We start from the raw sequence: 15706 nt of genomic DNA, 5'->3' as shown, positions 1-15706 counted from the left end.
AAATACATATTTTTTAATTCAAAAATTTTAACTTTTTTTTATCTAATTATTAGTTAGAGCTTGTTTAGAGCACTCTCATTTAATTAGTCAAAATTAAAAAATATTTTTATGAATGTAAGAAAAATTTAATTTTTAATTATTCCATTAACATAAATTTTCATATTGGAATAACTATTTTTTCATTACATAACAATAAAATAATATAAGATGAATTTAATTTTAGTTATTCACATCAAATCTCTACATTAGATTATACATTTATTCATTATATAGTAATGAATAACTAATAATTTTAAAAATATTTAATTTTTTTTATCATATTTTACTATTCTACCTATTATATATTAATTAATAATCATATTCTTATTAAATTAATATATCACTAACTCAAATTAATATATCAATTATGATAAAATATGTGATAGAAAGAAAGAGAGAGAAATAATTAATAAAATATGTATTTGATGTATGTACAGTAACCTTCAAATTTGAAAAAAACTTTTAAAAGTCACTGTAGTTAAATTTCAAATATTTAAAATTTAGCTAATCCATTGTGAGTATATTTTGCTCTCTAATAGATAAATTTTCAATGGATTTAGCTTTTAGCTAATCCAATGAGAGTACTCTTAGAAATAGACTTTATCCCAAAATTCTTATTTTATTTCATTACATCTATTTCCTAAACATAAGTCAAATACAAAATTTACAAACTAATCAATACAACTTTTCCAAATTTTAGAACAAAAAATAAAAATAATTTAACTTTTTCAAATTTTCAAACAAAAATAATATTATAACAATATTATAACTTTATAATATTTTATATTCAAATTTTTCTCTCTTATTTCTCAAAATTCAAAAAATACTGAACTCAAATTGTCTCACTACTATTCACAAAATTTTTATCTCATCTCACTTCCTAAACGAGCCCTTAATCATTATAATTTTTCTAAATTTCTAAATAAAATATAAAAAATAATTTAATTTTTTCAAACTCTAAAATATAAATTATATTTTAATTTTATAATACTTGTATTTAATTTTTTCTATCTAATTTGTAAGAGCCTCATAAAACATCTTAACTCAAATTATTTTACTATTATTTATAAATTATTTTACTACTATTTATAAATTTATTATTTCATCTGATTTCAGTATCAAAATAATGCATAATAATTAGTAGTTGAGTCATGACCAACTATATACGCATGATATATAGTTGGATCCACTATCGTCCACCTGTATTTAGATAGGGAGATAAGGCATTATTACTTACTTTGAACTACTTTTACGGAAAGAAAAAACAAAAGGAGAGAGGTAATTAAAAGAGTGTGTTGAAAATCTAATTTAATTAGTTATACGTATATTATTAATCAAGAAATTATACATATATAGTTGAGGAAGTCGTGTCACGTAATTAATGTAATTAGAATTAGAACCGAACTAATTTTCTAGATCGATTTAGTTATTTCGTGTTTAATGTAATTAGATTAAACACAAACTCGTGCAACTTCCCTCTCACAATTCAAACAAATTAGTACCCGATCGATCATTTTCCTTGTACTTGTATGATTTTGCCTGTTTGTTTCCTTTATATATCTAGCTAGATAGGAAGAGATCTATCATGTACCGGATCGGTCTCCTTTGCGATCATTGAAAGTGTGGCAACTTATATGCATGCATGCTGAAGTAGTAGCCGACACCAACATCATGAGACCCCCAAGACCCACCCCCATAAAGATTTAAGTCTCGTTTGAACACGTAAAATATTTAAAATATATATATATATATATATATATATATAGTTCTGCTATATATAGTTACTTTTATATACTCATTGTGTACTCTACTTATGTGATTGACTAAAACAGTTATTTTATATTAAAAAAAATGACGCAATCAATCATATCGAAGTGCGCAAAGAGTATGTAAAAATGACTACACATAAAGTTTTTGATATAGGCCCTGGTCCCAAAAATGATGCGTGTGGCAACGATAGAGTTTCCCTTGCGGTGACGCATGGATGTCATGCGCGCACTTTGGACAGCGCATGCGGCTCACGCGCTGCTTCGTTCGATAAGATTTTTTACACGTATAAAGAATTGACGCTTTGAGAATCTTGCGATGGGACGTATAGTAGTCGATAGACTCCATAGAACAACATATTGGTATTTCGCCCTACTTTGAAAGAAAAAACACACAAAATCAGAAAAAAAATAAAAGAAAAAATTAGAGAGAATAGAGAGGGAGGAGCCGAAGCTCCAACCCCCCTCCTTTGGTCTGGATTTTTTGAGTAAAGAAGTAGATTTGCAAACATTGTAAATTGAGGAAGATGAAATCTTTTATACGAAGCGGCAAGCGGTAAAAATAACCTACATAGGGATATTTTCATAAAGAAAATTTGATTTTACAAATATAACCATTTGGTGCATGCGATGCCTGACATTTGTGAGAAACAATAACAAGAAAGGGGCAAAAGCATAAAGATGCGATTAAAACACAAGGTTAAAAATGACAGTGACATAAGAAAACAGTAAAAAATGAAAACATAAGGGCAAAGACATCAAAAACCTAACAACAGGCAACAGAGATGAGGGACAGAAGGGGAAAAGAAATACAAGTAGGGGCAAAATCGAAAAGAAAATGTTAGACAAAAATACTATTCATCCAACATTCATGTTTGTATATATAGTAGATATATATATATATATATATATATTTATATAAAAGTTGATTAATTTGCTCGTTTCAAAATTTTCCCAAACAAATTAAGAACAAGATCAATCCCAAAGACACAAAAGACTTTTGACTCGCTTAACCATATTTTTAGCTATTTGAATAGTTAGAATATCTCAGTATATATGTAAGTGATAGTGAAATCGTTTGAATTAAGACATTTTATCAATTTTTGAAAAATGAAAGAGAAAAAATATTATAAATTAAAAAAAATATTTAAATATAATTTTTGTTTCGAAAATTAAAAAAATTGTATTATTTTTTGTGTTTTATTTGAGAGTTTATAAAAGTTATAATAATTAGATAATAATTAGATAAAAAATTTAAATATTTAAAAATAAAATATATAAGAATATCTGAAAAGATAACAATTGTATTGTCAAACGGAATCCATGAAAGAAAGAAAACAATAATCTAATGGGATTGATGTTGTCAAACTGTCCGAGTACTACTACAGCTAGAGATATTTTGATTATGATTACCTCGTTATAACCTACATGATCAGAATAAATATAATTAAATACCATTTGAATTTCTTTTATTTGAATTGTTACATGCATGGTAGATCGATTCGACTACAAAGCTAGCTGCTTATTTGAGCGATGATTAATTCTCTCTAAACTCCATATAAAAAGTTTCCATTTCTAGACTCCAATATTCATGCATGCATATCATGAGGAGAAAATAGTAAATACACTAATATTTAATTAATACAAAAGACCAAAGGTAGATGAAAAGATCGATATAAGTAATTCACGTGGGGGTATATATATTATAAGTAGTTAGAATTTGATGGTCTCTGAGTACTCTTGCACACATGCATGCACTCGCAGAGAGATGTCATAATACTCGAAGAAAGAAATAGTTATGACTCGAGAAGTTGAAAACGAGGGCACGGCCACGTACGGCCTGAAGCATGTTTTTTGCATTCTGTATATGCATGGTTTGTTTCTTTAGCTTGGACAAAGGTTCGGTTTGTATTTTGATATAGATGAAAAATATGTTGACATGATCAAATATAGTGTGTGTGTGTGTGTGTGTGTGTGTACTCCTAGTATTGCTATTAATTACGTTCAAATCTTAACTCAGTTCAAATTATTAAAATCTGATAGTTTTAAGTTGTTAATTACTAGTTTTAGTAGTACTTGATGGTGTAACTTCTTAAAAAGAAAAAAAAATGGAATACATTAAGAGTACTGTAAAATACAAACTTACCAAAATTTTGATGCAAAATAAGTGAAAAATGAAAGAAAAAGGGGGATAAAAAGGCCGTTCATACACATCATCTTTTCAAATCATTAAAACAAAAGAGTACTGGCAATAATAAGACTTTTTTTTTTTTTTTTTAAAGGGGTGGAAATTTCGAACTCATAGTTTATATTCGGAAAATCGGGCCATATGTCATTAGGCTCTTGGCTATGATGTTGTCTTTTAGGTGGTCATGATTTATTGGCTTAATTCATACGGGCATGAATTAATATTATTTACATTAACGTCGATGATGAAATTGAAAATTAATTTTAGTTGTAGATCAATATTTATTGATTTTTAATTTTGCTCTGGTAGCTAGACTCCTTACTCTGAGACACCTTAATAAAGGTGTATCTTCATTATACATGAGCACATCATAGGCAGCTGGAATCAGCTACCTTATATTTGTTCCCAGTTGGAGCATAATTAGCCATACCTGGCAATGATAAAGACACACACACACATATATATGTTGTCTTCCACCAATTTCACGACCATATCATGATGCAACCATGCTATCTTACATATGACTCATCAATGCTAAAAGGTAATGCTCGACACCACAACACAGCTATAACAGTGAGACCTAATATGTTTTTTCCAACTACCCATGCCTTTGGAATTTCTCCATCAAATAGAGGCCTACTTACTCAAACCTAAATGGGCCAAATCTATAATAGCTAGTAGGCTAAAGGTTCGGGACAGCAATGCTAATTGACTTGGCCTACCATCCGGGGTATGATGTCATTATTCAAATTCGATACTCAGTTTTATAGGAAAAATCCTTGGGCTAAAATAGATGAATCCCACATTTAACATAATATGACGTCAGTATTTAATTGTTTGGCTTCATTTTCTACATACTGTAATTACCAAGACTTGCCAAACAAACATCTTCACAAAAGCAGATTCTCTACGTACTTTGAATCCAAGGATGGATATTGGCCGAAGTACTCAACCTAAAGTACATGATTCCTCTTTCAGCTCTTTCTTTCCACTTTTAAGTTTTATAGCATCCCTCTCTCTCATGCCCACAAATACCTTCCAGCTTTATAGTAAATATAAATATACATTTCATAATTTGGCTGTGTTTTCTTCGTAATAATATAACGCATTGGAGTACAACTATATCAGGCAATCTCTGGCGAGTCCAGTCACATCTATATGTTGTTAGTTTTCTGTATGGTCAAGACTCAGGAGAAGCAGGAAGGAATAAAAGACTCTAGGCTTTCAAGAACCTTATTTGACCAAACAAGCGGCGTGTGCATCTCATGCGAGACTCACAATGCTTGTGAGCCTCCTGCATCGTGGAGAGTCTGCTGCCGCCACAGGTAGCACCATCGGGATCAGAGGCTTTGAGTCTTTTAGATCCGACCTTTTCCTTCTTTCCAAAAGTGATGCGTGTGCTACACACGCCTCCACCGCCAATAACTGTCCTATGCCGGCATATCGACCCATCTTTTTTTTTTTTTTTGGATAAATATATATGCCGACGTATCCACTCATTTTCCAGTTGCTACTTCCCTATGTTCCTGTTTTCCCTAACCAAAAAAAAGATAAAATAGTCGTAAAAGTCTCATTCAATTAGTCTAGACCAGCAAAATGCAGAACACAACAATCCACTGCAACTTTTAGTAGTTTTATAGTCTATTTATCAGACAATGCAAAAACCACTTCAAGCAACTTCCTCTTAGCGGAAAATGGGTAGGAGCTAAATTTTTAGCTCCAAATCCCTCTTTTTTTTTTTTTTTTTTATTTCTCTTGCGTTGCATTTGCTTGTTTTAGGATGATTGTTGGAGATTTCCACCTCACTGAATCTAGTATCTTGTAACCGCTTGGTTTATCTATGCTTGCTTAGAAAAAAAATTACTTAATAAATGCCATGGCACTTATTTAATCTGTCTATTTGTATCTCACTCTAAGCTTTAAAATTCAGACAAACTCTAGGAGGTTTTGGTCCCATGCCTCCTTCCCCTCTCTGATTCTACCCAAAACAAGAGCCAACAATTACGGCGGTAAAAGATCTAAAATACAAGAGCATGTAAAACTCATTCATCACACTATCTCCTCCGGCAGTCTATCACCAGCTTCTGAAAAGCCCTTTTGCAGCAAACGAGGTAAGAAAAGTGCTATCAACAGAGGATTCTCTCTTAGGCAGGAGTCAAAATCATCCTTACTGATTTTCCCATCATTATCAAAATCAAATAAATTGAACAGCCCATGGATCTGCAAGTTAACCAGCATTACCAAATTCAGGTCATGTTACAAATGACAACTGGAGCTATTTTATGTAGACAATGGAAGCATATTTCACGTCAATATATTTAATAGACATGATATCATAAAAGAAGAAAAGGAAGCAAACCAAAGAAAATATAGGCTAATTATAACATGGATAGATGGTATATTATTCACCTCATCTGCATTCAAGTCTGGAATTGCAGGTCTAAGAGAATCTCCCAACTGATCCAAACGGCAATTAGAAACCGAGAACATACAAGACAGATGTCAATTAAACATAGGTAGGGAAGGTGAAATAAGTAAGAAAAAAAGAAGGAAAGAGCAATATACTTCGTGTTCTAATATGTAATCATGTCCTCCAGCCTTGCATTCAGCAAAGGCTAACTCGCAAGCTTGCCTGAATAATGGCTGCTTCATGACATGTGCTGATCCAAATAAGAACTGCACGGAATAGATAATAGAATCACAACAACTCAAATAGCGTGACAATAAGCATAAGTTTGCAATGCTAGAGGCTTCAACACAAACGAGAGCAAAAGATACTACTCACTTTTATGGCCTCTGGGAATTATTAAATACGCACTAGTGGCATAGAGAAACAACTTAACAACAGCTTAAGAAAAAAAAGTTCAGAAGAACCTAGACCCAAAAACATGGTTGCTACGTTGATATGCATGTCTGAACCTAGCTCTGCTTGCATAGGACACCAAACGAGAAACAAGTGATGGGTTGAGAGAGAGAGTGATGGCGGAGAATTACCTGCTTGAATGTGATCGTTCCACTCTTCTCCACATCAACAAATGCAAATATCTATAATCCAGAATTAATTCAGTTTACAAGAAAAATGGAAACAGGTAAAACAATTTTTATCAAGGACGAGGAAATTTTTGTGGAAAAGGGTTCTTCTAGCTGACCCCAATTACTTGTGATTAAGGCTTGTGTTTAGTTGAGTTGTATAAACCATCAAGAATCAGTGCGGTTCAAAGAGACAATTTATTGTTCAATAAGGCTAACAATAATTTTTTTATTCTTTTACTATTTACAATAGAACAAGAAATAAAATTGAATATATACACTAATATTTGATAAGTTTTTTCCTACCAAGGTAAACACCTTCTATCCTTGCCAGAAACTTCTTTTTTATTATTGGCACCGGGTGTCCGGAACAAAGTTCCGACTAATTCCAGGGGTGCACAGGCACTCGACAAAGAGTCTCTCTCAAGTGCACTTTGGGTAATACAAGGGATGGCCATTAGAAATTGTCTGCACCCAAGGGTTCGAAATTAGACTTGGAGGGAGCATACCACCAAGATCAAACCTCTTACCACTTGAACCAACCCCTAGGGGTTCTATCCTTGCCAGAAACTGGCATCTGCTCCTGCATGTTTCATTAGACTTATTTCTATCTCACCACAGAGCATATTGGTTCGAGCTAAAGAAAAAACATTCTAACAATGCTATAATACAATAACATCAACCGGGAAAAGATTGATCCTTAAGTTATGTAGTCAAGGGAGAAGAGTGTGGGGGGGAAACCCTAAGATCAAACCTCTTACCACTTGAACCAACCCCTAGGGGTTCTATCCTTGCCAGAAACTGGCATTTGCTCCTGCATGTTTCATTATACTTATTTCTATCTCACCACAAAGCATATTGGTTCGAGCTAAAGAAAAAACATTCTAACAATGCTATAATACAATAACATCAACCAGGAAAAGATTGATCCTTAAGTTATGTAGTCAAGGGAGAAGAGTGTGGGGGGAAACCCTAAGCAGTCACCAATGGAAGATCAATTGGGAATCTACTGACCACCACCTATGGAAGGAGTGGCTGGTATTAGAAGCCATAGCAGAAGATAATGATTCTAAAGAAAATAATTTTATAGAACAATGTGGCATGTAGAAGCATCAATCCATGAAATCTGCCAATCCATTTTCACATGTAAGAATTTTGCTTTGAACATCATTCCAGAGTTCCAATTGCAAGAAAGTGAAATAATCATGGATCCAAATGATCTAGTCTAAACACTTCCTTGTTACAGATGAAAGTGTTATTTGGGCACTAACCTCTTCAGAAAGGGTACAAGCCTTTAGTCTTAGAACACTCAAGAAGTCGTGGAATTGAACACGACCACTGCAAAAACGATTAAATTGTGAGAAAGTAATTGGTTATCTGAAAATATAAAATTAAATTATTTTCTTGCATTTGAAATACTTTGGGTGGCACTTAAAATACAGTATGTAAGCATGCATTTTATGAGTCATGATTTATGACAGTTAACATAAAGATATTGTCGGTTTATTAATTATGTGCAAATTACCTAGCAAAAAAACTAATTTATGTGCATATTAAAGAATTGATACATAGGAAACAAAAGGCTTTAGAAAATGAAAAGTTAAAAAAACTATCATAAGCAATATGATTCTGCACTTCCTAAGGCATACACACTCAGTCTAGTTAATGTTCTGTGCACATGTTGATAATGTGTAATGATATAAACACTCAAATATTCGAATTGACACCAGAATACAAAAGATGGCATCAAAGTCAACAAATTCAACCCATACAAACTATTCACCATGATAGCTTAAAAGCAAAAACAACACAACTTATAGATACCATTGAAAAAAAAAAACATTCCGTTTATTTGTAAGAAAATGCGTGAACTATACCCTGGGTTTGGATTCATCGACAGAAATTTATCCAGAAAACCTACAGCTTCCAAGCTGCTTATACGAAACAACTGCAAAGCAAGAGAATGACATTATTTATTTTTCCTTCAAATCAGGCAAGTGCTCTGAAAAAAACTATATACAATCAACTCAACGGTTATATATGGGATAAGCAATAAAGCAAGTAATCACAGTGAAATAGTTTATTTTGTTGATAAGTAATACAAAAATCACTAGAGGTGCAATCCAAGTACACAGGTTGTCTACAAGAAAGATGTATGCCTGAAAAGAGAGAGATACGAGATAATCATGAAAATTAAGCTAATTAAAGTCCGTAGAAACTATCCAAAGGAGGAAAGTACTGAAAAGGAAAGTCCTGAGTTCCTCCATCATTTATTTTTGGTCCTGAAAAGCTTCTATCATTTTTTTATAGGTATCTTCTATCATTCATTTCCCCCCAAATACACCATTGAGGCAACTAGGCAAGTAGGAACCTTTTTTTTTTTTTTAATAAGTAGGAACCTTTTCTCACACCTAAGCAATACTGATTAATATTTTTATAAAAGACGTGTTTGGAAAGCACCTTTCAATGAAATTCTTCTCACTTATTAAAAGAACATTCTTATAAAAGACTGGCCTTCTGTGAGTTCTAGCACAGGCAGCAACTACAAGTAACTAATCATAGTGTACTTGTACACTTAATGCACATTATATAACAAAAGACTGATAAGCAGGTCTTGTGTCATGACGAAAGGGATCAAAGAAGGTACTGTTTCAAGTAAACTCACTCAATATGAATAGTGATATAAGGGAACAGATGAATCAGAGCAGTATGTATTATCAGCCACAATTTTGAGAGTGCACACAAACAAAAATGTTGTCTTCATGAGACCAATTATCAGGGAGAAATAAAAAAGGAAAACATACTTTGACCAAGTAAGCAAAGGGAAACCTTTATAAAGAATCCTAAACTTATAATGTACAAGAAAGGATTTGCAGGGAGGCGTTTGGGTGTAAGGACTCACCGATTCCACCCTAGCCATTTCAACCATATAACTCGAAGGATATTCCTGCAAATAGTATGATACCGACATGAGTACCAAACACTACAATTGTTGAGTTCCACCACTTGAAGCTTTAAAATTCGATCAGAAATATTATGAAACCCATTAAAATATTAAAGCAAACAAGTGTCATCAATGTATAGTGGAGAGGCCAACATTAATGTCACAGCAGTGAACAACATAATTGTCAATGATTTAGAGGATATATCTGGTGGAGCAGGGTGAAAGAATGATTTGGGCAGTCAAATCCCAGGGAGTGGGAATGAGGCTTTTGTTTAGTCATATGCCAATATGACAGAAAACATTTCATGACTTGTCGTTGCCTAGCCAAATTTCAGATTTGAAGTGCAGTTCAAATTTAAAGTTCATTTATGATCATAGGTATGATATTTAGCCCAAATCAATCACTTCCCAATTGTTGGGCAAAGAACAAATATTAAGATCATAAAGGCACCTATATGCTAGATAGATTGTAATGGACGTAAATATTAGGCAAGAAATTCAAACCTGTCTCGACTCCAACACTTTCGTTAGAAGCATTAAGTCCCCGTAGGAATGAGACGTTTGTGCAACATTAAGTGCAGTTGCAATAGCATGGCTAGTCTGCATACATCCATATGGTTGATTGTTACTGATAATCTACAGGTAATGGAAAAATGGGGGAAAAAAAACACATATAGGAGAACTTTCCTACAAATCCACAAAAATTCATAACTGGCACGTACACATTCATTTCCTACAATTAATGACTTAGAGCTAGAAAAAAATAGATATCTAGCTAATGTATTTTCAATTCAAATGTGAAAGTACTATGCACAAAAAATTAGTGCGGGAAAATATCCTCTAATGAATTTACGAGTGATAAATCTGAGAATGAGTTTGTTCAGTTAAGGTAAAGGAACTAATAAGAACAATTTGGCTAAAACCTTAAAAAATATCAAAGAAAATATAATAGCAAATCAAACATGCTTTGAGAACCTGAAAGCCCTTCACTCGAACAAGAAGTTCAAAACATTTACAAATTCTAGTAAGGAAAATATACTTGATAAGCCAAAAAAAAAAAAAAATGTAAGCATATACTACTGTGCTGCCTTACTAGAATTGTTAGACTACCAAATATATTTGACAGTTCAAAATTAACGCCTAAATAAATTAATTACAAGTTGCAGCTCACCTTCTGAGCCAAGTGAATAGCAATTTCTTTTCCATTAGTGCCAGGTGGAACTATAGGAAGGTATTCCACCTGTTCATGTAAAAATAAATATCTCAATTTTTTTTATAGGTAAAACTAAAAACATAAATGTCTCAAATTAATTTCAAATCGATAGAGTTTTTTTATAAGCAAAAATCCACAGAGTTTTCAAAACAAGGAAATGTAGAAACCAAGACTTCAATTCCAGCAGAACAGCATACCTCCATAAAATTGTGAAACTGCGTGAACATTCTAAACATAAGCTTTGCCAAAGAGATATTCCCCCTACATGGAAATGACATACCATATTATGCAAAGCTAGTAAGATTCCATTTGTGACAGCACCAAAATGAAATTCCATATAAGATAAGTGCCCACCATGATTGGTCAAAGTGTATGTGAGGATAGCGGACAACCACGGGTTGGATTGGGTATCCTGGGATGAATGCACCAAGTTGGAATGAGATGAGGACCCTTCCATTAGTTGTGGTACCCTCGGGAAATAATAGTAATCGGGGAAATCTATCGCAAGAAGCCTTTCTCTGTATTCAGATCCTTGAAAGCACATTTCTGTATCAAATAGCTTATAAATTGATAAAATCATTTGCATGTTATTCCTAAAGCAACCTTAAAAAGATTATTAACTCAGGTTTGGTATGCATTATACCTTGTGCTAAGTTTATAGGGTTTCTGAAAACATTTCAGAGCAAAGCAATATTGATAATAAAAATGGCCCATCAGTTTCACTAGGAAGGCATACATCAAATGGTCAAATGCAATACAATCTACAGCATAGACAGAAAAAATACAGTGCATCGACTCGGGAATCTCACACGGGTACAAGATTCACATTCAAGAGATACTAAAAGTAAGTTCTTCAGGCGGCCAAGCCATCACCTAATTCATTTCTAATATAAAGCAACAGCAATGAGTGAAACTGAGGACCAAGGCATTACCTTTATTTATTCATTTTTTATAAAAAGCATCAGTGATGAGTGAAACCGAAGTATACCAGAGAAAGCAACCAGCCAGAAAAATAAAATAAAAGAAACCATAAGCAAACAGAAAAAATACTAAAATCCGACAGTTGCAAAAGAACAGAATCAAAAGCAATCAATTCCATCATACCAGAAAGTGATTTCAATAACAGAAACCTCAACTTAGACACTGATTAAGCAATATGAACTTTACGATGTGCTGAACTAACTATTAGAGTTTTATTCACAAGATCAGAGAGAATGGATAGCAGGAAGAACATAAAAATTAAAGAAGCTTTCTACCTTTATTTCATTAATGGCAAGCTTCCTTGATGACGGTGAGAATCTATTGACGTATATCACCTAAAAACACATAAGAATAAGAGAAATTGCAACTATTAATTTCCAACTCATTGGAACTAAATTGATCATACTTTCTGTTTATTTGGTTAACAACTCAAGTGTAAAACGCTTAGGTTCACTGATTTTGGAAATGAAATTACCTGCATCGCTCTGATAATGGTTCCAACCAATGGTATGGAATCATGGGACTCGGCTGCTACAATGGTTGGGAATAATTCATAGAAATAGAAGATAGGTTCAATGTATGACACATGATTAGATACAACTATCGGAGCAATCTCCCTCGGAGCAGGTTTTCCTTTCCGTCTTATCCAATGATAGCTGCAGGCGACGAAAAAAAAAATCACACAGAGAGAGAAGAATTCTACCACGCAAGAACCCAAACAAAACAATAATCACTTCAATAAGACAACCAGAAGAAATTCACTACGAATGTAATCTTGACATAACAGAGCCTGTTAAAAATCTTGACTTGGTTGATTTTGAATTTGAGTTTTCCATCCGATAGAAATTCAAAGTCTATCTTTCAGTCTTTTCCTCCATTTGCTCATCAACCAAACGAGACCGGGATTAATCATAACCCTACATCACAAGTATTCAAAACCAGACGAAAAGGAAAGCAACTTACCCAAAAGAGAAGAGAATACACCTGGCACAAATCCTAGTGACCCACATGATCCTAGACCTCCACCTCGGCAGGGGATTATGGATGTCCTTCCAACCCTGCAGCGCCACCTTCGTCGCCAGAAACCCCAGCAGCAAGCAAACCCCGAACAGAACGAGCCTCACCGCCGCAATCGGCAAGCAAACCACGATCTTCACCCACTCGTACAGACCGACGATCCTCAGAGTTTCGTTGCGGAACGGGTCCAACGTGGACGGTCCGGGTACTTCCAGTCCCTTGGACCCTATAACGTCAAACGGTTTTCTGTTGTTGTTGTGAGAGTGAGAATTCAAACCGTCGTGATTATTACCATTGTTGTCATTGGTGGTGATTTTGTCGTTAGAATTATTGGCGAAGTCGGAGTCGTTGACGATGAGGGTCAGGTGCTGGGAATGGGAAGGCTGGGACGGGAGGAGAGGGGAGGAGAGATCATGATCCGCCATTGTTGGGTGATCTTCAAGGGTCGAAAGTTCAGAATCCAGAGTAAGCTGGAGTGAGTAACGAGGGGGGACAAGTACCAGCGGAATCGCTAGGTAGGATGTATTTGGGTTTCGTGCCTTTTCTTGTGGGGTGGTTTACGGGTGTCGTCTGTATGGTGGGATTTTATTTGTTTGGTTAGCGAGAAAATCATCATTTTATGTTTTATGGTTGCCGCGTGACTTTGAGCGGATCTCGTTTCCTCTATCTCTCTCTCTCTCTCATTCTCGGATATTTTTAAGAAATAATAATAGAGCCGCTATCTAATTATTATTCATCTATTTTAATTTTTTCTTAATAATTATAAATGTTAAAAAAATACTTAAAAAAAATGATAAAAAAAAATAAAAAAACTGGAGAAATACATTTGGATAGTAGATAGATAGTAATAAGATTATAATTCTATCAAAAATTAAAAAATATATATAACTTTACTAATACTCACTTCCTTAATCATTAAATAAAATAAAAAATTATAAAAAAAATCAAATACAAAAAGAATAGTAGATTGGTAGTAGTAATATAGTAACTCTATCATTATTTTTGAAACTTTATATCACTCATTATTCACGTTACATAATTTATGATTTAAATTTTAAAATTTATTTTTAAAATTAAATTAAATTAATAATATGTGGTATAAAAATCTTCAAATAAAATTATTAATTTTAGAATCAAACCTTGAATGTACACCTCATCCTCATCCAATCTAATTATTGCATAAAATTCAATCACTTATCTTAAAATCTTGGCCAAGTTTTGAGATGCAATTTAGATAGATATATCATTGAGATTAATTAAAAAATCTAGGTCTTAAAATTAATATATTTTAATTTATCTTCTATTTTAAATATTAAGTTAGGATAATGATTTTAAAGAATTGGAATACAATAAAATTATATGAAAATGAGAATTTATGCTTATTCTAAAAATACAATATAACACATTTTATACCATTAATACGAATAAACCATCGAGCAGCAACAACAACAAAAAAATGAATAAATCAACAACGTAGATCAATACTAATCAAATAATATATTTGATTTTGCTTAGAAGTTATAATATCACATATTTTATAAATCAAGATTTATTATATAAGTGACATGAAAAAAACATGCTTACATTTACTTAGAAATTAAATAAATAAAAACCTCCATCTAAAAATTAAAATAGAGAGTATTATGGGCTCTACCATGAAATAGGCATAGGATTGTGGGCTTTTTCTTAATTATTATTTTTTGGGCCATGACCCATAATTAACTAATCTTGAAGTCGGCCAGGTGGGGTAGCGGCCAGGTTGGGAACTCTTGGTGTAATGAAGTGCTCGTCACGCAACTGGAAGATCCACTTGGCTCTATGTATGGCCACAGGTCAGTGATGACACGGACTAATTTACTAGGGATTTAATGCTCATCATTCCGACATATCACACATTATAATTTTTTTTTAAATTAATTAAATTCTTCTACTCATCTTCTATATATCACTTAAGAAAAAAAATAAAAAAAAATGTGATGTGTAGTACTAACTAAACTCTACGATCACCCAAACCACGTAATAATTGGAACAGAAATACTATGCCAGCACTACCATTGAACTCATCCAATCTTTAAAATTTGATAATTTTAGTTTTAAAATATTGACATTAGATTCATCATATATTCAAATATTAAGCTTTTAGTTATAATACATTTTTCTTTATCTTAAAATTAGAAGACTCACTATTCACATTCTATATCTATTATTTTATTTACTTAAATTATTATTTTTCAATTTTGAACCACAATATATTTAAGTTGGAAAATAATAATTTAAGTATCAAATTAAATTATTAATTAACATATAATTAGTGTAATTGTAAAATATAAAAAAATAAATTAAAAATATTATAATTAACAAAATAATATTATATTATTATTTTGATGAATCTAATAGTTAATCCAATGTGAGGTTATAGATAGAAATGTTTTAGAATTGTGAAAAACATGTACTTTTCATCAAGTTTTGAAGATAAAAATGATGAATCCAATGTTAATGCTCTACGTCCCAAAAGTGTATTCCAAAAC

At 32.6% G+C, this 15706-nt stretch overlaps 1 protein-coding gene across 3 annotated transcripts; it reads right to left on the bottom strand.

Moving 5' to 3' along the window:
* Positions 1–5853: 5853 nt before the first annotated feature.
* Positions 5854–13834, bottom strand: LOC121262668 (lysophospholipid acyltransferase LPEAT2). 3 transcript variants are annotated; one of them, XM_041165255.1, is made up of 14 exons: positions 13125–13830; positions 12637–12817; positions 12437–12496; positions 11535–11698; positions 11378–11441; positions 11139–11207; positions 10472–10567; positions 9926–9970; positions 8901–8971; positions 8295–8361; positions 6988–7038; positions 6559–6669; positions 6403–6450; positions 5854–6213 (listed from the first exon to the last, which is right to left on the bottom strand). In XM_041165255.1, exons 1-14 carry the CDS (start codon positions 13601–13603, stop codon positions 6043–6045), a joined length of 1677 nt encoding a protein of 558 aa, XP_041021189.1. In that variant the 5' UTR covers positions 13604–13830; the 3' UTR covers positions 5854–6042. The 3 variants fall into 3 exon arrangements, 2 of the variants coding, with proteins under 2 accessions (XP_041021189.1, XP_041021196.1); XR_005940156.1 differs by lacking the exons at positions 5854–6213; positions 6403–6450; positions 6559–6669 and adding an exon at positions 7778–8043 and having other exon boundaries at positions 7016–7546; positions 13125–13834; XM_041165262.1 differs by lacking the exons at positions 5854–6213; positions 6403–6450; positions 6559–6669 and adding an exon at positions 7964–8043 and having other exon boundaries at positions 7016–7732; positions 13125–13834.
* Between the last annotated feature and the right edge of the window lie 1872 nt (positions 13835–15706).

This window comes from Juglans microcarpa x Juglans regia, chromosome 1D (assembly GCF_004785595.1).
Source record: "Juglans microcarpa x Juglans regia isolate MS1-56 chromosome 1D, Jm3101_v1.0, whole genome shotgun sequence".
NCBI classification, from domain to species: domain Eukaryota; kingdom Viridiplantae; phylum Streptophyta; class Magnoliopsida; order Fagales; family Juglandaceae; genus Juglans; species Juglans microcarpa x Juglans regia.
Note: the sequence above shows the minus strand (reverse complement) of the source record. Positions and strands in the feature narration are given on the sequence as shown.

What these genes read in the sequence shown, in the direction of transcription:
- LOC121262668 (XM_041165255.1), bottom strand. Translation starts at nt 13,603, where the DNA reads ATGGCGGATCATGATCTCTCCTCCCCTCTCCTCCCGTCCCAGCCTTCC. An exon ending in TTGCCATTAATGAAATAAAG is followed by an intron (nt 11,699 to 12,436) that starts GTAGAAAGCTTC and finishes ATCTGAATACAG; the next exon opens with AGAAAGGCTTCTTGCGATAG. An exon ending in ATTACATATTAGAACACGAA is followed by an intron (nt 6,451 to 6,558) that starts GTATATTGCTCT and finishes CGTTTGGATCAG; the next exon opens with TTGGGAGATTCTCTTAGACC.